The following is a 25,080-nucleotide window of genomic DNA, read 5'->3' on the forward strand; positions in this document are numbered from 1 at the left end:
AGCAGAATTTTCCCTTCTCTCAAAGCCAGAGAAGGCCACACTGGGCCCACTGCCCATGCACCTGCAGCTATAGTCCAGGGACCCAACAGTTGCCAGGGAGAGGCACCCACCAGCGTCCCAAAGTGCTGCCCCTCCTGAGGGCCTAGAGGGGCCACATTCCTTCCGGCTGGTGACCAGCTCCACTCTGTAGTTCCCCCAGCCCAAGGCAGCAAAGCGCCAGTGCCCCGGTGCATGCAGTGGCTGGCGTGCAGGACCCAGGGGATGGGCCAGTAACCATCTCCTTCCTTCCTGCGCAGCACCCTGAGCAGTGAGACGGGCCCCGAGTGCTACGAGGTGCAGGTGTGCGTCAAGGACTACTGCTTCGCCCGGGAGGACCGCACGGTGGGCATCGCTGTGCTACAGCTCAAGGACATCATGCATCGGGGCAGCTGCGCCTGCTGGCTGCCCCTGGGCCGGCGCATCCACATGGATGACACGGGCCTCACCGTCCTCCGCATCCTCTCGCAGCGCAACAACGATGAGGTGGCCAAGGAGTTCGTGAAGCTCAAGTCAGACACGCGCTCGGCCGAGGAAGGCAGCAGTTAAGGGCCTGAGCAGGTGTAGAACATCCCTAGCACCACCCCCTTCCTGCCCCTTTTCTACAGCATCCTCCAGCCACGTAAAAGCCATACAGGTCATCCACAGCCCCCCACACCTGGTAGGGAAGGAAGCCCCCCCCTCCGAGAAGCCCTTGCCACAAGCAGGTGCCTGCTTCCCAGTGCCAAGGATCAAAGCAGGTGCTCTGTGCCCCTCCCTGCATCCCTGGGCTGCAGCTCAAGGGCACTGCCCCAGCTGCGATGGAGCAGGGAAGATGCAGCCCCCAGGGAGTGCAAGCTGCCTCACTGCTGGCAGGGGAGGCCTTAGCGCCTCTTCCCGAACCTGTTTCTGTCATGACAGGTGCTGGGAGAGGCAGAAGCCAAGGCCTGATGCTGATTGTGAGGCAGGAGCATTTGAACAAACGTGAGCCACCTAGTATGGCCACAAAGTTGGCACAGGGGGAAGCAAGGCTAGATCCCAGCCCATCCAGCCCCCCCTCCACTCGTCCCTGAGCTCCAGGAGAATCACCCAAGCTGGTAGCAGTATACGGGATATGCCACATTGTTGAGTAGGTTGATTCCTTCCAGCAGGAGGCAGCATCACATGTCCAAACTGCCCTGTGCTCATGGCAACCTCATTCGGCAATAGAGATAAGCCAGGCAGCAATGGGCACAGGGAGGTTGAGACAGGGCCTTGGGTTCTCCTCCAGGGCTCCCTTCAAGGAGCGTGGCTGCTAAGGATACACCTGGGCCAGCGTCAGCCTGCTCTTGCTGGTGGCTCTTGGAGTCCGCTGCCTCTCACGCCATAGCTTGCCACAAGCTAAGTCAGCAATAGCCAAGCCTGTGGCATAGGCCCCAGGGCCTTGCACTCCTTAGCAGGTGGCTCAGAGCAGCTTAGTCTGAGGCCAGGCAGCAGGGCTGGGGCCACTTTTGTCCACGCAGGCCAGCAGTAGGAGAGTGCTAGCAGAAAAGCAGGGCAGGAGAAGTGTGAAGCTGCCACAGGGCTGCACACACGTGAGACGGCCTCTCACTAAAGAACCAGGATCTCAGCTCTAACCTCCCTCCCCGGTGGGCTCGGGGACAGCAGGAGGCCAGTGCAGCTGGGAAGAGGCAGTGCCTTGCGCTGTTGGGAACTGGTCCTGCTCCCAGTTACAAATAGGAGCCTACTATGCAGCCGCAGAAGCAGTGTCCCTTCCAGGCAGCGCCTGCACTGGGACAGCGATGTGCAAACCCCATCTCCCCCCCACCCCCACAGGCAGCCCTTCCTAGGGGGCTGAAGTAGGGTAGCCTCCCTGGGAGAGAAGGAGCAGCAAAGGGGGGACTGGCGCCTATTGAGGCCTCAGGGTCAGGGGCCTGTCTTTGCCTTTGTAGGGGGAAGCAGGTGACTAAATGACCGCCGGGTGCCGGCCGGTGGAGGCGAGAGGGAGTGAAAATGGTGCTGCAGCCTCGGTGCAAGGGAGGTCGAGGCAGCAGGTGGGACAAGGGGAAGCAACGGAGGAGGCTGGGTTGCTTTACAGGATAAAAGGCAAAATATTCCTGCCCGCCCCAGCCCTACTTCCAACAGGGAGAGCGTCACAGGCCCATGATTCCTGCCTTGGCCTCGTGTTGAGTGTCCAGTGGGGCAGGGGCAGGACTCCCACACTGGCCCAGGGCACTTGGAAGGCAATGGGGCAAAGCTCCCTGCCCCTGCTTGCTCTGCAAGTAGCGCTGCAAGATGGACCTTGGGGCCCTAAACCCTTTGCTGCCCCCCCATCTGGGGGAGCTCCTGCCACCCCCAGCCTGGCTGCAGGGGAGATTGGAGTTCAGTAACAGGGCCTGTTCCCCAGCGATACTTTGAGAGCATGGGGGGGAAGTGTGGGCTTGAGCCCAGCTGTGCCAAGAGCCCCCCCCTCCGCTTTGCATGGCTGGCCGAGCCATGGCCCTGTGAGCCCTGCGCTGCCAGCTGGAGCAACAACCCCTCCTCTACCCAGGAGAATGCCAACGCCATCGCTTTCCTGCAGGGACCATGCCTCGCCGATGGAAACGTAGAGCCCATCCCTTCCCGGCAGCCAGGAATCCGGGTACCTCATGGGACCCCATCCCCACCTGCACTGCAGCTTCCAGCCCTTCCCTCCGCCTCCACCCCCCGCTCCCCCCCGACACCACCGGCCAGAGGGTCAGATGAGCTTTGCCCACTGTCCTGCCCAGCCGGGGAAGAGGCACAGCAATGGGGCCAGGCCCAGGGGCAGCACTGCCTGATTTAGCAGCCCTGAGTGCATGGGCCCCATAGCCCAGGGTGGGCTCTGCTGGTTCCTAAAGCCAAACTCTTTGCCACAGTCCCAGTGGAGAGCCCTGGGAAAAGGGGGTGCTCAGCACTTAGATAATTTCAGGCCCCAGACCCTGCAGCCACCATGCCCCTGCCACTGAAAGCCAAGAACCTGGCCTGGCTCCAGGAAGGCTGGATCCTGGAGGCAGAACAGCTTCACATCAGCCCAGAGCTAGAGCTAAGCCAGTTCAGGGCCCTGGTCCAGGGCTTCGGGCCAACCTCCAGCATCTCTTATGCTCACTCCCAGCAGCCCCAGTGACTCAGCACCACCCGGCCCCTGCTTATGCAGTGATGGCTCCGGCCACATGCAGGAGCCATGCCCCAGCACCCACGGATGAGGGGTCCGAGTGACAGGAGGCTCCCCACCCACCCCCTCTCAGGGCCCGATTCAGACCAGGCACTGCAGGGTCCATGTGATGTAGCTAGGCCCAAGGAGAGAGGTAACAGCCTCTCATCCCTGCCCGTGGCATGCAACCTCTTACCTCCCCGCAGGCAGAACCAGAGCCCCCCTCCCCACCCCACTAGGTACTAGCCTTGGCAGCCGGCAGGCTGTGGTTTGAGTTGCACCAGTTGTCACGGAGTCCCCGGGCGATGCTCTGGCAGGACTTTGGGGAGCCTCCTCTCCCTTGGAGCAGACTTGTTCAGGGCAAGAAGCTCACACGTCTTCACCTCCTGGGTCTCTCCTTGGAGCATTCAGCATCCTCTGCCCCTGTGTTGTGCTTCCACATGTGAGCCAACCCAGCGGTCCTGGGGAAGCCAAGGGTCTTGCCCCCCACTTGCAGTCAACGTGCTTCTCCCAAGCCAGTAACACCAGAGGTTTATGCAATACAGGAACAGGTCTAACAGAGCTGTTAGATACAGGAAACCGGGACCCCTCGGCGGGTCCATTCTGGGGTCAGTGAGGCCAGACCCCCGATGTCTGCCACTTCACTCCTCGTCCCAGCCAGCCTCCAAGACTGAACCCCCTCAGGCCCTCCTCTGTCAGACCCTTTTCCCGGGCCAGGAGTCCCCTACCACCTTGTCTCCACACCTTCAGCTGGCACCTTTGCCAGAGATGGAGGCCAGTGGCCTCACGTGCACGAGAGACAGTGCCAGGCATTTAGGGCACTGGTCCTTTGCTCTGCAGCAATCAGATCACCTTATCCCACTACCTAGATATTAAGAACTGCATAGGGGACACAGAGACACCAACACAGTATTCAGAGCAAACATTAAGAACATTCCCAGTTCATCACACCAGGGAGCTGTGCCCAGGGAGAGAGGGCGGGACGGCCTGGCCCCTGCAGACAGCCTTGTAAATATGTAAATAGCTGTAAATACAGATGGTTTTTCCATGTTCTTTACCTGACTGCAACAGCTCCAAAGGGCTATCACCAGACCACGGCCACGTGGCACAGGGGATGAAGGGGAAGCCTGTGTAACCCAGGGCATGGCCCCCAGCCCCGGGCCCTGCTCTGTCCTGCTCGCTTGCCTCCTGTGGCAAAGGCACAGCCTGGCCCCTGCCCCCTCCCCTTAGAGGGGAATCTCAAACCCAGGCAGCTGCCCCTGACCCTAAACACCCACCAGCCCTACCCCAAAGGAAACTCAGCAGCACATTCAGAGCCTCCAAGGACAGAGTCCAATGCAGGATCCTGGCTCAGATCATGGCCAGAAGCGGGTACCTCAGATGAAGCTGCAAGAGCCACTACTAGCCGCTGTGGGATAATCTCCACCTCCCCCTTCCTGATCTCTTAATAGCTAGGGAGTTTTAATCTCTCTCCCCCCCATTAATTCACTGTTCTCCCTGGCACTGGCTGGTCACTTCTGAGCCAAGAGCAGCTGCCTCTGCCCCCCCACAACTCATTTCAACCCCAGCCCTGTGCTGAGCAGAGGGGCGGGCAGCTGGCCCTCCCAGGCCAGATGCACCGGGGTGGGGCTAGCAGAGGTAGGGCTGGGCTCAGGGCTAAAAGTCAAGCTGATTTTGACACCTAAACACCCATCCTCCCCCTACAGCTGGATTTAGACATGCCCCCCGGCCACAGGTCTGGGACAGCTGGGCCCACTGCAGTGTTGTATCACGGCCAGGAAGGAGCGCAGGTTTCCCAAGCTGCCAGCCAGGCTGTCGGGGTAGGGGCAGGCACTGCCAGTGGGGCTCCCCATGCAGCCTGGGACTAGCACTGAAGGGAGAGAGGGGAGCTTGACCCAGTTCACAAGCCATGAGGGGTTGATTGGAGACGGCCCCTCTGTCCTGTCACAGGCCCCTGAGTGCTTGAATCTCACAGCTGAAGAGATCGAACCTGCTCCAGTCCTGCCCCTGCCCCCCACTGAATCCAGCCCCCATATACACCTTTCACATGAGGCACAGGAGGGCAGAGTGCCCACCCCCACCAGCAGAATTCACAGCACAGATGCCACCTCCTTCTACCCCCCACTTGTTTTAAAGGTCAGGGGTAACGGTCCCCCAGGCCCCCAAGCAGCACCAGGCAGGGCTGTAGTGTGCACAGGCCCCTGGCTCAGGAACGGGGGCAGGTGGTGATCCCCAGAGCTGCATTTGACACCTGGGGTTATGCAGCCCAGGGAGGGGGAAGGAGACTGGGGAGGTGGAGAACGTCGATGAACAGCTGCCAGGTGATTTCTCCAGCACCACCCCCAGCTCGTATAGGTGCATTCAACTAGGCCACAGCTTAAACCCACCCCCACCCCATTCCAGTAGGGCCGGGCCTTGGCACCTTGGCAAAGCAAGATTAATGCCAGCAGGCCCCTGCTCTAGGAACGCAGGACAATTTTCAGCAGGGATGGAGGCCTCACTAGAGCCTTTAAACAGCCAAGCTCCATAAGGAGCTTCAGGCACTGCCCACCAGCGATCAGGACAAAGCACTCGTTTGCTCCATGATGGGGGGGAAGAGGGCAGGCCCCTGGGGGAGCCGGCAAGGCCAGGACAGATTGAGCCCTGTTCCTTAACAGCACAGCCCTGCTGTACCTCTCAGACCACGCAGCCCACTGCTGGGCACAGCCAGGGCAGGAGGTGCCCTTGAGCCAGTGCTGAGAGGTGGGGAAGGGCAGCTGCAGGGAGTTGGCTTTAGCCCCATTGAGGAAGGGAGGCCCCAGGTCTGTAAGGAGTCGTAGGCCAGGAGCACTAGGCTCCTTTCCCCATATAAGGCGGGAGGAGGGGCAGTGACCTAGCCCCATACAGTGGCCTGAGCTTATGCCAAGGGGCCAATATGCAAGCAAGGGGGTAGGAACAAGATTGACAATGGGTTTGCTCTGGCACAGGGGACTATCACAGATGCAAAGAAACCTAGTGTTCTGGAGCGGGGGCGGGAGGGGGGGGAAGGCCCCGAACACTGGGGGGTAAATGTCCCTTGGGGTTTATTCAACCCTGGCTGATGTCAGAGCAGATGTTCTTTCTCCCTGGGAATGTCAACAGGGGTTAGGGATGCTGACCCTGCACTGCTCCTGTCTCCCCCCTACAATCCATAGTCCTGCAAGGCCCTTGCCCAGACAGGGTGACCAGACCTCAGCCTGGGCCCTGCACCCTCAGCCTCTCCCCTGCACCCTCAGTCGGACCTTTTTGTAATACTTGCCTGGGACCAAAGTGGTAGCTGTTCACACCTGGTTCAGTCCAATGTTTACACCCCTTTTCCAGCTGCTGCAGCGTGTAGCAATGCAGCCTCCCACCCTGCCACCCAAAGCGCTGCAAGACAGCAGCCGTGGCGGCTCCCCACTGCACAGACTGACCTCATCCCTGCCTGCAGCACAGTCGGCTAGGCCCCCGCTGAGCCCTATGGCTACTGGAACACAAGACACGTTCCCTGGCTCCCTCTCCGACGCGCCCCTTCGAGAACTTCCAGTCGGCATGTGATTGAAACTAAAACAACCATAAGTTCTGCTCCTGTAGCACCTCTGTCAGCGCTGGCCCGTGTGTCTGTCTGTACCTGAACTGGAGCAAACAATGGTAAACATGGATGCATGACAGTGAGATGTTTTGCACTATTTTGACTTTTTTGGGCTCTGTAAAATAATTTTATTATAACTGACATTAAAAAGAAAAGCACACCCGGCCGCCGCGTCTGCCTCCCAAAGTGTATCCCGCTGAGCGCCATGGCACACGTGTCCATGCCCCAGACGGCCAAGCGACCCAGCCCACCGACAGCGTTTGCCTCGTCACTCTCAAGCTGTAGAGAATTGGCTTAACAGTCCCCCTTCAGTCGAGAGATTGAACTCGGAACCCAATCGGACCGTTTACACACATGAAATGATGGGGTCTAAATTAGCTGTTCCCACTCAAGAACAAGATCTTGGAGTCATTGTGGATAGATCTTTGGACACATCCACCCAATGTGCAGCGACAGTCAGAAAAGCAAACGGTGTTGGGAATCATTAAGGAAGGGATAGATAAGACAGAAAATATTGCCTCCATATAAATCCATGGTACACCCACACCTTGAATACTGCATGCAGATGTGGTCGTCCCATCTCAAAAAAAAAAATATATTGGAAATCAGAAAAGGACAAGAGAAGGGTGACAAATGATTAGGGGTATGGAACGGCTTCCATATGATGAGACTAATGACACTGGGACTTATCTGCTTGGAAAAGAGACGACTAAGGGGGATATGATAGAGGTCTATAAAATCATGACTGGTGTGGAGAAAGTAAATAAGGAAGTGTTATTTACTCGTAACACAAGAGCTAGAGGTCACCAAATGAAATTAATAAGCAGCAGGTTTAAAACAAAAGGAAGTATTCTTCACACAACTCAGTTAGCCTCTGGAACTCTTTGCCAGAGGATGTTGTGAAGGCCAAAACTATGACAGGGTTCAAAAAAAGACCTAGATAAAGTTCATGGAGGATAGGTCCATCAATGGCTATTAGCCAGGATGGGCAGGGATGGTGTTTGGCAGAAGCCAAATGGGCAGCAGGGAATGAGTCACTTGATGATTCCATGTTCTGTTCATTCCCTCAGGGGCACTGGGCTGGACAGATCATTGGTCTGACCTAGTATAGCTGTTCTTATCAGGGCCGGCTCCAGGTGCCAGCACAGCAAGCAGGAGCTTGGGGTGGCCAACAGAAAGGGGTGGCATGTCTGGCTCTTGGGCGGCAGGTCCCCCAGTCCCTCGCAGAGGGAAGGACCTGCCGCCAAATTGCCACCAAAGAACAAAGCCGATTGCAGATTTTTGGGTTTTTTTTCCGGCGCTTAGGGCAGTAAAAACGCTGGAGCCAGCCCTGGTTCTTATGGACCTTCAAAGTCTCTGCCCAGATGTTCCCATGGCACGAGCACCAGGGAATTTGCAGTGCTGCTTTCTTGCACAGGTTTTGGGCTGGTGCTCTCACCTCAGCCCCAGGAGGGTACAGCACACACCCCAGACCCATAAGCCCTGGACTCTCCCAAATCAGAGGACTCTACTGAACTGAAGTACAGGGGTAAGAGTATCCCCCTCCCCTAGCAAATCTTCACAGACTCCTTTAGGGAGAGGCCAGGTGTGATTGTCTGGAGCTGGGCAGGGGCAGGAACTGCTGGGGAGCCTGCATGTTCTGTCCCAGAACCCCAGGAAGTTTCAAACAGAAGCAGAGAGGAAGGCCCAGGTGCTAGCTGGGGATGGAGCATGTAGGTGCCTATTGCAGCCCAGGGTATCTGGGTTCCTGACCCTGCTCTACACTACACATCCACTGCCCCCGTTTTCTTCCCTTGGAAGTGGGGAAAACATTCCCTGGCCTGGGGGGTCAGATGCACCTGCTAAACTCCATCAGGATTTTCGTCCAAGGACCTGTGAACACCCAGGATCAGGTGGTCAGTGTCCGAGGTAAAGGACACAGCCTGAGGCCTGCTGGAGACAACCTGTGACTCATGTCTGCAGCGCCTAACAAACCTCCCTCTCCCCTTACCAGGGGTCTCAAGTCAAGCTCCAGCCCCACAGGGGGCCTCTGTCCCATCACTAGAGCACAACTCCCAGTACTACCCCCAGGAGGCTGCACAGCCTCCCCCAACACCACCCTGGCACAGAAATCAGTGACTCACGAGGGAGACCAGCCTCCAGCTTATTACTAAGGAGACTTTTATTCACTTCACACAATTTTTAAAAAGCGTTTCACTGAACACAGGCCATATGAAGAGAGCTCACCTCCCACCCCCAGCTGCTGGGCAGGCAGCCCCCAGGCCTGAGCAGTGAGGGGGCAGGAACAGCATTCCCCAGAGACACCCATGGATGCCCAGTGGGTACTGGGCCAAGAGCAGTGCCTGCAGCAAGGGGGACAAGCCCCCTAACCTGACTCCACCTGACAGCTGCTTCCCCACTCAGCAGCAGTGGGAACTCCCTGCCCAGCCAACATGCTTTTAAACCTGCTCCCAAGTGCTCAGATGCTGCCCAAGTGCCATAACCCCCCCGCCAGGGAGCACTGCAGTTCCAGGGGAGTTGGGTCAGTCAGCAATTGTGCAGCCCACAGCACGGGCGCCCCGCATTGCCCCACTCGGTTCTGGCGTGCAGACCTGGGCGTGTGAGGGAGGCACCTTTACCCTCATACACAGCATTTCCTGAGGGCCTGTTGCAAAGAGCCCTCAGGCTCGAATTGGGGAGGGATGCGCCGGGCATGCCGCAGAACTGGGCAAGCGGACATTTCCATGAGGAAACTCCTGCTGGAGTTTTGAATTTTAGAAGGGGCCGTTTCTGGAGCCCTTTGGAGCCGTCCTTTTGGTGCAGCAACCTCATGTCTGCACCCTGAAAATTTCAGCCTGAGCTGCTGGCTCCCTTCCAAGGAAAAGGGCATTTCTAGGGCATGGCTGCCAGTACCCTGCAGCCCGGACTGCTGCATGCATGGTTGTGAGACCGCATCTTCCCCAGGATCATCGCTGCGGCATCGCTCAGACTCGAGTCAGGAATGTCAGGTTAATGCTATCAGGGATGCGAAGCTCATCCAGCTGCACAGGAGAGCAGGAGAAGGGCAGGTGCACAGGGAACAGGTGAGCCGTGTCCACTAGCAGCTGGCAGAGGCCAGCTGGAGTTCGCTCCGCCAGCCGGTTCTGTGTGGAGAGAAACAATCCAGTCTCCAGCAATTCTCCCCGCTCCCCCTCCACATCAGTCCAGCCCCCACCCCCTCCTTACAGCCATGGCTGGCTCAAGCACCTGGCCAGCTCCACCCCAACTCTCCAGCAGCAGGCTAAAGCAATTCCACGCAGCTGCCTGCCAGCAGCTTGGGGATGCCACAAAGCATAAAGCTTCCCCTGCCCCACAGCCAAAGGGAGGACAGGAGTAGGGCACAGAGCCCCCACCCCCTCCCCAGCAACTGAGTCGGGCCGGGGAGGGAAAGAGAAAGGACTCTCACCTCTACGCTGCTTATGAAGCTGGGGCTGACGCGCTCCTCCAGCCCGGCGGCAGGCGTGTAGGCCCGCAGGATCTTCATGATCTGCAAGGAGGGAGTGGAGAGGACGCTAGAGCCAGGCTGGGAATTCAGTCTGGCCAAGGGCCCTTCCAGCCCGGTCCATGGCCTCATGCCCCTTCCAAGCCCACCAAGGTAGCAAGTCCCGAGCAAAGACGACAGGGCCCATCTGGTTCCCATGCCGAGGCCGGCAGAACGCTGAGTCCTCGGGGAGCAGAGAAGGGACCCCAAGCAAGGTCCTGGCTGGTGGAACTTGGGGCAGTTACAGAAAGAGGGGCCTGCCTGTGGGCCCCTGAGTGAGCAGGAGCCCTGAGCACTGGCTGGGACCCCTCGAGGCTGAATCAGGGGCTACATCCTGGTACCAGCCCTCAGAGCCACTGGCCCTTGCAGCCCGAGCGCTTTGCCTTCATGGGGTGGGTGGTGCCCTCAAGCCTGGAGTTACCCAAATGCACACTGCCTCCCCCATCACCACTCCCTCCTTTGGGGAGCTTCGATCCCTTCCAAGGTGGCAGAGACCAGGCCCGTAGCTCATCACCCCCGAACTCCTGGAGCAGCCGGTCACCTGCGGAGAGGTCAGCGCCGTGCACAGGCAGCAGATGGCCTCAGCATCTTCCTCCGTTGTCTTCTTCACCTGTAGCAGCTGGGCAGCCTGGATGAGGGGCTGCAGGACCTCCATGGCACCGCTCTGCTGGAGGCCCTTGGCCCGCAGCCACTCCTCCAGCTGACTCACGTTGTACCTGGAACAGAGCCACACAGAAGCTCCAGCCATAAGCTCAGCCCCTTAGGAGCAGCTGCCTGGGGGAGTCTGGGCATCAGTCAGCACACAGTGGGGTGGCTCTTCGGAGCCACAGCACTATGAATGTCCCCTTAGAGTGCCGGGACCAGGACCGGAAGCTGTGACAGCTCGTGTCTTCCTTCGCTCTCCCCGGGGCGGAGGTTTTCAGATCCATACATCCAGGGTTCAAGCCCCATCCTGGGCTCCGCACTGCCCAGGACGAGGCTCTGTTGTCCATGCAATGGAGCAGGTGGCCCTGGTTTGAGCATCATCTTCCCTTCCACTCAGCCAGGCCCAGTTCTCCCCCGCCCCTGACTAGTCAGCCAGGGCATAGACCGCCCCCTGCCCTGACACTTGTGGGCCCCTGGCCAGCCGAGACATCCCCATGCCGGGCACAGCTTGACTCGACCCAGCAGGAGAACTGCCAATAGCAGCCCAAGGCCATGAAGAGTTGAGTGGCTCCACTCCCAACCAGCTAGGTGGGATGAAGGATGGCTCAGTGGGTAGGACACTAGCCTGGGACTCTGGTGACCTGGGTTCAAGTCCTGCCTGAGGTCTCTGGCAGAGACAGCTTCCCCAGGAGGGGGTGGTGGAGTATTACTGCCACCGCTGGGGTGTCAGGGGATACATGCAGGCAGATTGAGGTGCCCCACCAGTGATGGGGGCAGAGCTGGATGGTAGCTAGGCCTGATGGCACCATAGGAACCTGGCAATTCTATCTTTTCCTCCCCCCTCTGCAAAACACACCCTGGCCAGGTGGGATTAGCCTATGCCCAAGAAGAACCCAAAGCTTGATGGAGTCAGCTAGTGCCCAGTCCCATGCTCTGGAGGATGTTCCTGGGGCACGCAGGCCAAGCCCAGGTTAGGAGGTACAAAACCCCGGACAGCAGCTGTAGCCTGGATGGAGAGTCCAGGTGGCTCCAACCCAAGACCAGCCTGACTGGGGAGCACCCGAGCCCCAGGGGAGACGGGAGGGGACGGACTGACCGGAGCTGGACGCCTTGACTCCAGGAGCAGGCATCCCTCCTCAGGAGCAGATAGTTGAGGGCCACGCCGCTGACGGTGAAGAAGAGCTGCCGGAAGGCCTGGCCCACGACCACGGGCTCCAGCTGGTGCCTCCCCAGCGCCTTGTGGAAGGAGCTGAGCTGCTGGAGGAGTGAGTCCAGCGTGTAGGCGGGAGCCGCCGGCTGCTTGCGGTAACCAGGGGGCCTGGCCGACGACAAGCCCTGGATGGTCTCGCTCTCCAGCATGGCGGCGACTGGCAGGGCAGAGGGGAGGGAGGCTGAGCTCAGCCTGGCCAGCAGGTGCTGAAATCCCAGGGCCCTTCCCTCAGGGAGCAAAGGGCCCTGTCTGCTGAGGCTGGCTCTGCTCTCGGTGCCCACAGGGGCTGGGTACGTCCTGGGCACTGATCTCTGGCCAGCACCCTGTGCATGCCCCATGACCCCACAGCCCAGGTGCTGTGTTTGGGAGACTGCACCTCCTGACAGGCTTCTGCCATCTGGTCAGTCACCTGCCGCTCCCTCACTCGCTGCCATTCAGAGCAGACCCAGACTAGCCCTGAGTGCCATGCTCCCAGGGGGCAGTCGCTCAGCCAGGCGGCTCATGCGGGTGGCAGAGCAGGGACCTCCCTGCCCAGTTCATGCCATTAATCTCCTCACTCCCCCCACAGAGGGGTAAGTGGCAAGTCAGCTCCCCAGCCACCCTCAATCCCAGAGGGTCACTAAACAGGTAACAGGGTCCCTCTAAGGCTGTACTGACAGGGATGGGGCAGCCACTTGCTCTCAAGATGCCAGGTCTTCCCAGCCCACAATGACTCCTTTATGCCAGGCCTAGCCATGGCATCCCCACCTCGAGCACCGAGTCAGAAGCCAGCTCTCTGCTGCCCTCACCCCTCGAGTGCAGCTTGTTACACCAAGCTCGCTCCCATCCCTAGAGCGCTCCCGGGAGGCCTAGCTGCTACCTACCAATCATGGGCTTCAGTTTTTTCTGTGCCAGGCGGATCAGCTGCTGGTAGATCTGGATGGCCAGGTCACCCAGGCTTTGGCAGTGGCTGGCAAGGTCGAAGTTCTTCAGGCAGTGCTGGTTCTGCTTGGGGGTATTGGCCAGCCGGTAGCTCTGCAGACAGCAAATGAACCAAGAGGTGCTGGAGCCTGGCAGCCAGTATCCTCAGCCCAAGGCCAGCCAGGCATCTTATTCTAGTGCTCAGAACATCCCCCAAGGATGCTGGTCTCAGGGGCTTCCCTGGAGGGGATCTGGCTGGGTTCTTCTCATCTCTGCTGGTAGGGAGAGACCCCTCCCCAGGCCAGCAGCTACTACCCAGTTTGAGGCCACAGGGTCTGGGCTGTGGTTCACCATAGAATCGTAGGCATGTCGGGCTAGAGGGGACCTCAAGAGGTCAGACTCCAGCCCCCCGCGCTGGCGCAGGACCAAACCCAGGCCATCGCTGACAGGTGTTTGTCCAGCAGGGACGGGGATCCCACCGCCTCCCCCAGAGCATCGCTACCCTGAGAGTTTGAAAGAAAGATTTTTCCTAATATCTAACCTAGATCTCCCTTGCTGTAGATTAAGCCCTTCACTCCTTGTCCACTGAAGACACTGATCCTCTGTGTAACGGCCCTTAACGCATTTGAAGGTTCCCATCCCCCAGCTCTTCTCCTCAAGACTAAACATGCCTAGTTTTCAGCTTCTCTCCAAGGTCAGGTTGTCTAAGCCTGTTCTCATTCTCATTGCTCGACTCTGGACTCTAATTTATCCACATCTTCCCTGAAGCGCAGTACCCAGAACTAGCCTCAGGTGCCTCTGCCTCACTGATTATTCCCCCTTTGGCAGTCCCTGCCTACAGGCAGCTCTTTGGAGAGCTGGTGTGAAATCAGCAAGATGAAATTCAGTAAGTGCAAGTGCAATTTGCTGCACAGTATGGCCAGGACCGGTGCCAGGGTTTCTTGCGCCCTAGGCGCACGGCCATTTCACCGCCCACCCACCCCAGTGGAGCTGCCGCAGGCATTTCTGCAGAGGGTCTGTTGGTCCGTAGCTCCGGTGGAGCTGCCACAGGCATGCCTGCAGCAGGTCAACCGGAGCCGCCTGCCGCCCCCCCGGGCAAAATGCTGCCCCCTCAATAACCCTGGCACCCTAGGCGATTGCCCAGGCTGCCTAAATGCTAGCGTTGGCCCTGAGTATGGCAGGCAAAGAGCCAGTACACGCAGGGCGGCGTAAGCCAGAGGCATCCTCTCAGAGCAGCGAGGCCATGGCCCGGCCAGATCCTGCCTGAGGCCGAGGGCAGGAGCGACTGACCCCAAGGGAGAGAAAGTGAAGTAAACAGCCACTGAGCAAACAAGGCCAAGACAGGCCTCGGGACTGACTCAGTGCCACCTTGGTCTCAGAAGAAACCAGTGGGGAGCCTACTAAAGGCAAACAGCCTCCCCCACCCGCCATGCCTGCTGCTTCCTGGCTGTGATCTGTTTTGCAGCCCCAAGCCAGGGGAGGCCAGCCCAGCCCGGAGGTGCCGTGCTGGAGCAGGCCCCGTGCCCTCACCTGGTCCCTGCCGTACTGTCTCAGGCAGTTGATGAGGCAGCAGGTGTTGGTGAGCCAGAGCACGACCACATCGAAGTCCTCGCTGTGCTTCTGCGAGCGGGAGACACAAAAGTAACGCATCAGGGTGGGGTGGCAGAGGGGCCCAGGCGTTGGGAGACTGCAAACTCCAGAGAGCACAAGGAGACTGTGCCAGGCAGCCGTGCTAGAGGGCGTGGGCACACCAGCAAAGCCAGCCGCTGCTTGGGGGTCTGCATCCCCCCCCGCCAATCAGTGCAAGGGCCAGAACGGGAGGCCACTCAGCAGACATAAGCGGCTGCGTTCAGCCCAGCTGACCCCCCCCCCCCCTTTTGTGCCCCTGGCTGCCTCAGGAAGCCTGGATTTTACAGTTGCTTTGCGACAGCCCAACCAGCGTCTGGGATCCCCAGTCACCACTGGGCCTGCTCCAGAGACACCCTGATTCATTGTTCACAGCGGGCAGCCATGGGCCAACACCAGCAATTTCCATCTCACGGCGCCGTGGGGCCCCAGCGATCAGGGGAGTCAGGATGTACCCTGCGGGTCACTGCCAATCAGGCAGTAAGAGCCCTGATGCAGCCAGTGCTGGGGAGGAGCAGTCACTGCCAGAGATAAATGCAGCTGCAGGAAGAAGCAGTGCCAGGCATGGCCTGGCCAGCGAGAGCTTGTGCTTTCTGCAGGGCCCAGCGCTCCAGGCTGGGGGGCTGCCAGCCTGCAGAGGAGCCCCTGAGACACAAGGATTAATATTACATCAGTATGAGCGTTCACTCCCTTCTCCGCCCAGGCCCAGGCTCAGCTGGCTCACAGGAGACCGGACACTCTTCCCCCACATGCCCTGCTAGGGCAGCAAGACCTCCTCCAACCACTGCCCCCCAGACACCCCTGGCCTCTCCCTCTGCATGGGGGGCGCAGAGGGGGGAAAGCAGCAGCCCAGCCCTCCCTGCTGGCAGCCCCAAGCACCTGCCCAGGGAGTGGAGCAGAGCAGTGGGACATCCTCAGTGACTAAGGCCACTCTGGCCAGAGGCAGAAAGCCAGCAGCCTCGGGCTCCTGCTGGCTGACCCCAGGGAGCTGACCTGCTCGCCTGCGCCTCCCCGATCCCCACCCAGACAAAAACCCCAATCCACCCCATGCACGTAAGCAGCACTGCTGTTGCAGGACGAGGCCTCGTGCCCCTTCAAGCCAGGCATGGCCCAGAGCAGCCATGCTGACCTGGCCTCTGACCTCAGCCCCAGGGCCCCAAGCCGTCCTTGATGGGCACACTCCTGAGGGTGGCATCACAGATCCCTAGTAACACCCTGGCCCCTGCCCCAGGTCACACAAGGACACGCCTGGGTTCTGCAGGGGGCATTTCTGGGCAGCTTGGGCACGAGAGGGAACAATTGGGTGGGGGGCACATGCCAGCAGTAGGGAGCCAGCACCAGAGGGCAGCCCCTAAGCAAGCTGGCAATTGACCACAGAGGGGTCACAATCCCCCTGCCCCCTCACCCAGCCAGCCCCCTGCCACTGTACCTTCACCACCCGCTTGATGCCACTGACGGCGGCGGCGAAGAGCGAGCGGATCCGGTGCTCGTCGTGGCCGGAGTCCGCATGCCGGAAACACATGAACAGGATGTAGGCTGGCAGCGCGGGGAGGGCGCCAGGGTTGTGCTGCAGTTTGAAATCTGCAGGGCGAGAAGGGGACGAGTGAGTCCAGGATGGAGCCTGAGGTCCGAGCCACAAGTCACAGGCTGGGGCCTGCCCCACGGGAGCTGTCTGCAGGGCAGAGAGGTCATAGCAGGCAACAGATGGGACAAGACAGGCCCTGCATTCAGTGCCCCAATTTCAAAACCCTCCTCTCCCCTGCAGGAGCAAAGCTCCTGCTAACTTCAGCAATACATCCTCTGACCCTGAACTGGGCCCATCACCTTCTGGACAGAGCCCGGATCCCAAGGCCCAGTGCCCCTTTCCTTACAGCCAAGCAGCTTGAGCTCTGGTCAGCCCCCAGAGGGGCACGGCCCAAGCTGCAGCAAGAGCCTCATCCCTCCCCGTTAGCACCTCTCCAGGCACAGCCCCCTCCGCTCTTCCCTCCTCATGCTGGGGCTTCATATCTGCCCCCACCCTGCCCAATTCCTCCGCCCCTCAGGCTTCAGCACAGCCACTCTACCCACCCACACTGACAGATCCAACCTCTGGCCCAGCCCCCTTCCCCTCCTTGCCAGCTTGGGTTCTCTTGTAGCAGGCTCCTGCCCCTGTCCTGCAGGTCTGATGAAACTGGTTATTTATGCAGTGTTTGGGGAGGAGGCCTCCGGCTGCTGACAGTCACCCTCCAGTCTCATGGAAATTAACATGCGCACACACCCCTGCCCCATGGCTGCATTTCTGGGCTCTTCCACGCAGGCACGGGAACATTTGATTTAATCCCTTTGCCCACTCAAGAGTTCAGTCAGTCATTCTCATAAGCACAGAGCCACCGCTGGCCTGGCCCAGCACTAACCAGGGTGGGGCTGGAGACTTCCCATCCACCCCAAATAAACAGAACCCAAATTGGCAGGTAGAAATCCCCCCATCCCCTTTCAAAGTCAGCTGTCCATTAGTCACCCCATCCCTGCCCTCATTAAAGGAGGCAACTCAACCTCATATGCCTTCCTGACCAGTCAGCAAACCAAGCGCCACTCACAAACAGCCATTCTACAGCCCAGGCTCAATCTGAACCAGCACATTCGTCCCCACAGTCCTAGCAGGGCCCCCAGGTGCTCTGCCAGTGTGCCTGCATTACCCTGCAGGTTTCAATGGGATACACTGTTCTTCACTCCCTGCGTAGCACTGATGTGCTCTACCCTAGAACTGGCTGCTTTTCTGGGGGCAAAAAGCATCTGAGGAGGCTGGGATGAACAGGACGAGGCGTGCAGGGTGTCCTAGCAGAGAGGGAAGCTGCAGTGGAGGGTGAAGTAGCAGAGGAGCTTAGTGAAGTTCTGCAAGGGCCATGGGGAACGTCCCATTCCCAGATGCTCCTCGTGAGATGTCAGCATGGTTAGAAAGGCATGCGCAATGTGGAGGCTCTGGAGCAGCTTGGGAAGCCCAATGCCCTAGAGCACCTGCCCAGGGATCCTTCCCCTAGAAGGGCTCAGAAAGGGGAAGTTCGTCACCATTTTCCATCAAGCCATTTTGCACCTCCCTGTTTTCCCAGCTCCAGAGCCATTTTGCACCTCTCCTAGCACAGATTCTCTTCGGGCACTTCCCTCCCTGGCTGTTATCCTGCCAAGCAAGCCACACTTCATCTTTCCTCACATCAGTCCCTGCCAGCTGCTCTGTGAGTGCCTTCCCACGAGCCTTTCTGCACACCATGGCCCAGGTGCGGCAGCAAGACTGGTACTACAGGGCTGCTGGCTCGTGTGATGCAATTGACGACTCGGCATATGCTGCTCCACATCACACCTGCCTCTTGCGGCTGCTCTAGCGCGACAGGTCCCGAGGGAGTCTGTCTGTTCAAGCCACTGGGGATAGGAGAGTCCCAGCCCTTCCAGCTCTGCAGGGTCCTGGGCCCTGAGGTTTGAGCCCATGGTGAACACAATCTGTGCAGACAAGGGTGTTTGGCTTGAGCCAGGACCTACACTGCTGTCTAGACAGACCCTCAGCCCCAACTCCCCGTGGAGCTCCGGCCCCCCACCTGTGATGATGGTACTGATGAGGCGCCCTTCATCCTCTGCTTTGCACCCCAGCATGCCCCCGAACGCCCCAGCTGGACATGGGACATCAAGGGGCCTCTCTGTCTCTTCTACCTTCACCTTCTGCTCCAGCAACCGGGCCTCTCTGCTTGCTGCACAGGGGAAGGAGCAAGAACATTAGAGTCAGAGCATCTGCTTAGATCCGGGCCCATGTGACCTGACTCCTGAGTGGGGCAGGGACTGGGGGTCCCACCTCTGCCGGTACCCTGCCTGGGGAACTCCTGCCAGGAGAGCTGGGCACCAGGTAGAGGAATATTCAGAGCTAGAGGTTGCTTGGGCTGAGAGTGAACCGAATGGATGCTGCCAGGCAGCCCTGTAAGCTGCTGTTGGCAAACTGAGGCAAGCAAGTGAAGGGTTAATCTGTGAATGTCCAATATCCCATGGCACCCACCTAGGGTGACCAGATGTCTGGATTTTGGGGTCTCTTATATAGGCTCCTATCACCCCGCAACCTCATCCTGACTTTTCACATTTGCTGTCTGGTCACTCTTCACCCACCAGTTTTAATCAGCTGCCTACAAACCCAGCCTGCATCTCCCCTCCCCTGTTCCCTCTCTGTCAAACTGCTGCCAAGAGCACCCCCAGTTCTGCAAATCTCCCTGCTCTGCGCCAGTACCATAGTAGGGTACCCTTGCTGCTTTGTACCCCACAATAGCGAAGGGGACGCTGAATCAGAGCAGTCTGACTCTGCAATTCACCAGGCATTGGTAGCACTGCTCTGGGGTTGGCAGCTGTGATGGGGGTCCTGTGCGCTTAGTGGGGGGCTTTCGGGGAGCACATCCCAAAACATGGAGGTTTACAGAAGGGCCGTGTGGAAGCTTTGCTATTAGCAGACAACATGAGACACAAGGCGAGCCCAGAACAGCGGCTAAGAAAAGCCACTTTGGTCGGTCGTCTGTCAGCAAGAGGCTCATTCCTGCTTCCCGGCTGCAAAGCAGCTCTCGTGCAGACGGGTAGCGATGCCCCGTGGCAGATAAGGGGGGCATTCAAGGAAAAGCAGAAACACTGGCATTAACGGAGCTCATGGTGCACAGATGGTCACCTCTGCCCTGCTGCCTAGTGGGTCTCATTGGGCAGGTTAATTGAGAAGGCCCCATCTCCTCTAGCTCAGGCCTCAGCAGTGCCATCACCAGGCCCAGGGCCCCTCGCCATTGAACTAGCGCTCAGGTCCATCCCACCAGCCCCCACTGCTCCTGCAGTGAGGAGGCAGAGCCATGTTTCTGCTTGAAGCTGCTGCGTCCAGGCTGGGGGGATGCAGTCAGGGGCAGAACCCCGCTTTAGGCTGGCCACAAAGGACATTCGCCCCCCAGCCGGTCCAGTCAGGAGGCACCTGCCTGTGAGATCCTGGATTTGCTTCCTGGAGGTTTTCAGCTGCTTCTGAAGCTTGAGCATGCTCTTCTCCTGCCTCTCCAGCTGCCCCTCCAGATCCTGGGGAGCACACAGGGAAAGGATAGTCCATCACCTGGTGCTTTGGGGGTGGGAGGACCCTCGCTTTCTAATACACCCTCCCAGCCAGCAGCAAGACCTCCCCAGGAAGGCCTTGCAGCAGACAAAGCGGCTGGCCAGAACGCTGCCCCAGCTATTGTCTCCTCTAATAGGCACATGGCCCCTCCATGGAGCCCAAGTCCCAGCATGCAATGCGCCCTCGAAGAGCCAGCATGGGGAGGCAGGGGTGCGCTGCACCAGGGCGTTTACCCAGCATGCTGAGCAGCAGCCAGCCTTCTCACAGCCCCAGTCCCAGCCTGGCCACATAGCAAGTCTTTAACTGCATGCTCAGCCATGCAATATTCCCACCAACCTCCCTCCCACCATCCCAACAGGCCCATTCCCTCCTTACCAGGTTCTCTCTCTTCAGCTGGACAATCTGGTGCTGGAGCCCGCCTTCCTCCTGTTGCTGTTGCAGGTCCTGGATCAGGCTCTGCTGCTGCTTGCTCAGCTGCTTCAGGGAGCGGATGTCCAGGCGGAGACCTTCCAGCTCCTGCTCGTGCTGCTGCTGCTCCTCCTGCAGCTGGCTCTCGAGTAGCCTGCAAGGAAGGGCAATAACTCAGAGGTGCCGGTGATTGGCTCATCAGGCAGGAGGCTGGCGAGGCCTCAACTCTATGCCCCATTGTGAGTGAGACAGGCAAGCTTTCCCCATTTTACAGCTAGGGAAACTGAGGCAGGGGTTGCTTAAGTCCAAGGCTGAGATTGGAATAGAACCCAGAAGACTTGACTCTGGAAATTTTTGAAGTCTCCACACTCTGAATCACACACTTTCCACGGTCAGTGCTCTGACCTGGCTCTTGCCACCCAAACCCCATCTCGCCTTTCCACCACAAATGCATCCCTGCAACCTCAGATGACCTGCTGCTCCCCTAGGGCCAGTCATGGGGGGGGGGGGGAAGAAGTGGGGAAATTTGCCCTGGACCCCGCAAGGGCCCCATGAGAATATAGCATTCTATAGTATTGCAACTTTTTTTTATGGAAGGACTCCTGAAATTGCTTTGCCCCAGGCCCCCTGAATCCTCTGAGTAGCGCTGGAGGCCAGGCCCCCACGGGTGGTTTTTAAGCCTTCCACAGCAGCATTATGGAAAACCCAGACATGGCTGAGACACTGAGTAAACAGACTCACTTATTGGAGACTCGGAGAGCATCATATGCATATTTCAAGTCTTCCTCTCTCATGGAATCTTCCTCTATCATCTTCTCTGGGCTCCTGTTCAACCCCAGGATCTCTGCAATGTTCTGCTGGGGAGGAGGAGGAGACTGAACCAGGCCATTCAGGCAGCAGGCCCCTCCCCACCCCCACCACTGCTGCAGCAAGGGACATGATGGGTGAGAATCTCACCCGGCGCTTGAAGATCTCAAATGGTTTCCTCTCGTGAGCCAGCTGAGCCTTGGCCCTGCGCAGCTCCTCACGGGTCCTGGCCAGGTCCTCCGTGACCACGTTGAGCTGCCCCAGGAGGAGGAGATAAGCCTTCTCATAGGGGTCCTGCCCATCGTCGTCATTCAGCGAGGAGGAAGGGCTGTCTGATCTGAGCCTCCTCCACTCGTGGCTCTGCCTCCAGCGGCCCCTCTCCTGGTCCAGGGACTGAGATGAGGACTGTGGGTGGAGCAGGAGGTGAGAAGATGCATTTAAGTACCATCCCTGGTGTGTCGAACACTGGACACCAAGCCCCACTTGGACTGGGCCATCTGGCTGCACTGGGCAGGCGGTGCCTGATGCCAAACTCTGCACTAACTCCCCATGAATGCCCCAACCCGCAGTCCATCTGGCACCAGAGGTGAAAGTAAGCTGGTATGGTACAGTGCGGTGTACCAGCAAGAGCAGTATGTTGTGTCGGACTGGACCGGCTTCCGCAGCAGTGATTTAAATGGCCCAGGGCTCCAGTCATTGCAGGGAGCACCGGACACTTCAAATCCCCACCCGAGCCCAGCTCCCGGAGCTCTGACAGGGATTTAAAGGGCCTGGAGCTCCCTGTTGGCCAGACCCCTGGGCCCTTTAATTCGCCCCTGAGCCCCCAGCCACCTCTGCAGCAGGTAGCTCTGAGGTGATTTAAAGACCTTTAAAAATTTTGAAAGGCTCCGCCTCTTCTGGTTGAGGCCACACCCCCACTCAGGACTCCGGCGTACTGGTAAGCCCTTTCACCCCTGTCTGGCACCCTCCAGGAGTGAGCAGAAAGGGCACCCCTAGCATCTGACCACACAGTGGCAACTGTGGGACGGCAGGACAGGTTGGCCTGGTGAGCCCAGTTGTGCACACAAACACTGGGCACATCTGCCGGGAGGCAGCACAGGGGAGTGGACACTAGGGTTTACTCCTGGCTCTGCCACCAAGCTGTGAGCTCGGGCAGTTTCCCCAGCTGAGGAGACCTCACATGGGAGGGGAGGTTTGTGACACAGGAAGCACATGGATACCTGTGCAACAGGTGCCAGTCAAAGGTCATGTCTTTGCAGGCACTAACTGGGCTGAACCAACGAGATCACCAGTGCAGCCCATCCACTCAGAAGGGCCTTGCTACGATTCCCAGCCACAGGCTGGTGCCAATGGGACTGGCAGCTAGATGCCGCTGCCACCGCCGAGGGGCAAAGGGCTGGAGGGCATGCTCGGCTCGGGGATGCTGTTTTTACTGAAGGGTGAGTGAGGCACCGGACTCTCGGGCTGAAGTGTGCAGCCAAGCTGGGCTGATCCGAAGAAGGAATCAGACAGGATGCCGGGGGGCACGGACGAGAGAGGGAACATCTGGTCCCAGGCAGCTGGCCAGTTCTGAAGGACTTCGCCGGCTCCTTGCCTGTGCCCAGGCCAATGCAAACCACAATACGACTCGTTCCAGAGCCCAGACGCTCAGCTTCCCGCCTGCAGTCAGGGCAGCAGAGCCATGCACCAAAGCCAATTGGTTGATGTGAAAGTGCCTCACCTCGCTCTGCTGGTCGGCATCATCCCGGGACGGGGCCGTTGACAGAGACGATGGGTAGCTGCATTCAGAGTCCAGGATGCTGTCAGACGAAGGGGACCTTTGGAGGCTGGGGGTTCGCTGGAGCAAGGAGGAAAGGTACAAGGGTGTGTTATACGGTGGCTGAAGCTCCAGTCCTTGTTACAGGGGGGCTAGGGCATGGGCAGCAGGGTCAGCATGGGGAGAACTCGGCAGGGAGACAGCTCGGACCACACATCAATAGCTTTGAGTGGGCACGTGTTACTGCTCCCTAGCCCAGTGGTGACAGATATGGGGCGGGATGCCTCTGTCCTCCAGTGGATGTGCTGCCCGCCTGAGAGTCCCACCATGAGAACCAGAGAGACGTTCCCCTCTGATCTCTAGGGGCAGGGCAGAAGTGGATGGTGCAGCTGTGACATCAGCTTCGGGCTGGGACTTTCCCAGAGAGCTGAAGGTGTCTGGCACCCAGACACCACGTGGAGTCACGGGGATTTGGGCTCCTCATGGTTTCGAAAGCACCAGCCAGCTTCGTGCCGAGGGTGCAGATCTGTTCTCAGCAGTAGGGCGCAGCTCTGAACACAGAGCGACCCTAGGGCCACCTCCAAGCCCTGGGACTGAGTGGACACAGCACAGACCAGCCAGGCACCTGCCGCCAGGCTTCCTGCCCACCTCCCCAGTCCTGCCCATCTGGCCTCCATGCGAGAATCCTTCAGCAAGAGCTTTCCTCCATTTAGCAGCAGCCTGGGACCCCTCGCCTGGCTCCCTGGGATATCTGGGATGTCCTGAGGTCAGGGCATCAGCCCAGCCCGCACTGCTCACCTTGTGGAAGGCCACCTCATCCTGCAGGTTCTCGCAGCACTGCTCCAGACGGGCGCACTCTTTCACCAGGTTCTGGTAGCGAGCCCTCTCCCCCTCCAGCTGGCACAGCAGCTCCTGGCTCTCCGCCGCCACGTGCTGGCGCAGCTGGTCTGCAGGGGGCGGGGAAGAGGGGAGCAGAGAAGGTAAAATTCGCCTACAGGCCTGGACCTGGGACAGGCTCTGCTCCCTCCCCAGTGACCACTCTGTGTAGGAGCCCAGGCACCAGTGCCAGGGGAGGAACGTCAATGGGGCTGCCGAGCTCCAATGCTGCACTGCCCCTGGAACACACCTCCTCTGGTGTGGAGCCTCGCAGGAGAGAGCTGGGAACTTCGCAGCATGGCCAGCGGCCCCATGATTTAGCCACTAGGATGGGCAGGCTCAGGCCACATGAGACCTCGCCTCTGGGACGAGGCTGGGCACAGAGCTGGGGCAGTGACTGCCAGGAGCTGTCTCAGTAACCAGCCCACCTAGTTTTGGGCCACAGTCTCAGCTTGGCAGTCACCAATTGCCAGCATCACCCTGCCCACAGAACTGGGCCGCCCGGGTGAGCACAGCCGGAGCCACCTGCTGAGCTTCCCTAGAATCCAGCCCCCAGCTGATTGCACCTGGCACAGCAGGAAAGGGGCTGGGGGGGGGGGGTCGCGTGTTTTACCTTCCAGCTCCTGCGACTGCTCCATGATCCTCTGGTTGAGAGCGTCCTTCTCTTCCTTCAGATTGGATTTCATGGCTTCCAGCTCAGTCAGGCGCTGGCGGGAGAGAGAGAGAGAGAGAGAGAGAGAGAGAGAGCGCGAGCTGGGTGGTGGGGGCAGACCTTGACAGCAGTCCAGAGCTATGGGGCAAGGGGACCTGCTCGGGGGGGGTCAGAGGCCAGAGGCCAGGCAGGCTCTTTTATATGGGGCCCATCACAGGCTGCAGGGCTGGTCCTTCTTCTACCCCACCAGCCAGGGGGCCCAGAGAATAGCCAGGCCCTTGCATGGGAGATTTATTGACAGTTTTACTTTTGATAGGCAGCATCAAGGATTTAAGTGCTTGCTTCAATTTTTTATTCAAATTTTCAGTTGTGGGAACTTTGGTGGCAGAAAGGGGATCAGACAAGGTGGAGACTCCGAGAGTTAAAGCTTTACAACTTAAACCTGATCGTCAACTTCTTACGTCAGATATACAGAATAATCCGGGTTTGCTTTCAGAAGGTTAACGTCAAGCAGCGTTTCTGGCTGTCTAGGTTTCGAATATCGATGGACATATTTGACCCTTTGTATATACAGGGATATTTATGGTGGTTGATATTTATCGATTAAAAAATCGACTCCTGCCAAGTCTATGTTCTGACTAGCTTGTTAAGTCACCAGAGCCTTTGCAACACACTAGCAAGAAGCACGCTTGCATCACCTCCCCCTCTCACGGCTGAGCAAGAGAGGATAACCAGCCTACTACTGCTGCCAGCTATTGGAGCTGCCCCGTATGCTCAGTGCTGAGTTTGAGTCACACGCATTAACCACTGGGGTGGAGATCGCTGCTCTTTGGGACCAGGTCTAAGGAAGGGACGTTTAA

General features: G+C 58.9%; 1 protein-coding gene across 1 annotated transcript in view; it reads right to left on the reverse strand.

Moving 5' to 3' along the window:
- Nucleotides 1-9,718: 9,718 nt before the first annotated feature.
- Nucleotides 9,719-25,080, reverse strand: part of LOC116835810 (unconventional myosin-Vb-like) — a 67,942-nt gene continuing 52,580 nt past the window's right edge. The window contains exons 23-37 of the mRNA XM_075071355.1: nt 24,182-24,275; nt 23,491-23,639; nt 22,657-22,773; nt 21,087-21,341; nt 20,871-20,983; nt 20,097-20,283; nt 19,594-19,687; nt 18,202-18,351; nt 16,065-16,216; nt 14,540-14,629; nt 12,973-13,123; nt 11,996-12,266; nt 10,796-10,970; nt 10,180-10,260; nt 9,719-9,877 (exon numbers count right to left, since the gene is read on the reverse strand). Coding sequence (XP_074927456.1) covers nt 9,719-9,877; nt 10,180-10,260; nt 10,796-10,970; nt 11,996-12,266; nt 12,973-13,123; nt 14,540-14,629; nt 16,065-16,216; nt 18,202-18,351; nt 19,594-19,687; nt 20,097-20,283; nt 20,871-20,983; nt 21,087-21,341; nt 22,657-22,773; nt 23,491-23,639; nt 24,182-24,275 — 2,238 coding nt within the window. The remainder of the gene's footprint in view (nt 9,878-10,179; nt 10,261-10,795; nt 10,971-11,995; nt 12,267-12,972; nt 13,124-14,539; nt 14,630-16,064; nt 16,217-18,201; nt 18,352-19,593; nt 19,688-20,096; nt 20,284-20,870; nt 20,984-21,086; nt 21,342-22,656; nt 22,774-23,490; nt 23,640-24,181; nt 24,276-25,080) is intronic.

The sequence above is a fragment of the Chelonoidis abingdonii genome, chromosome 11, assembly GCF_003597395.2.
Source record: "Chelonoidis abingdonii isolate Lonesome George chromosome 11, CheloAbing_2.0, whole genome shotgun sequence".
Classification (NCBI taxonomy): Eukaryota; Metazoa; Chordata; order Testudines; family Testudinidae; genus Chelonoidis; species Chelonoidis abingdonii.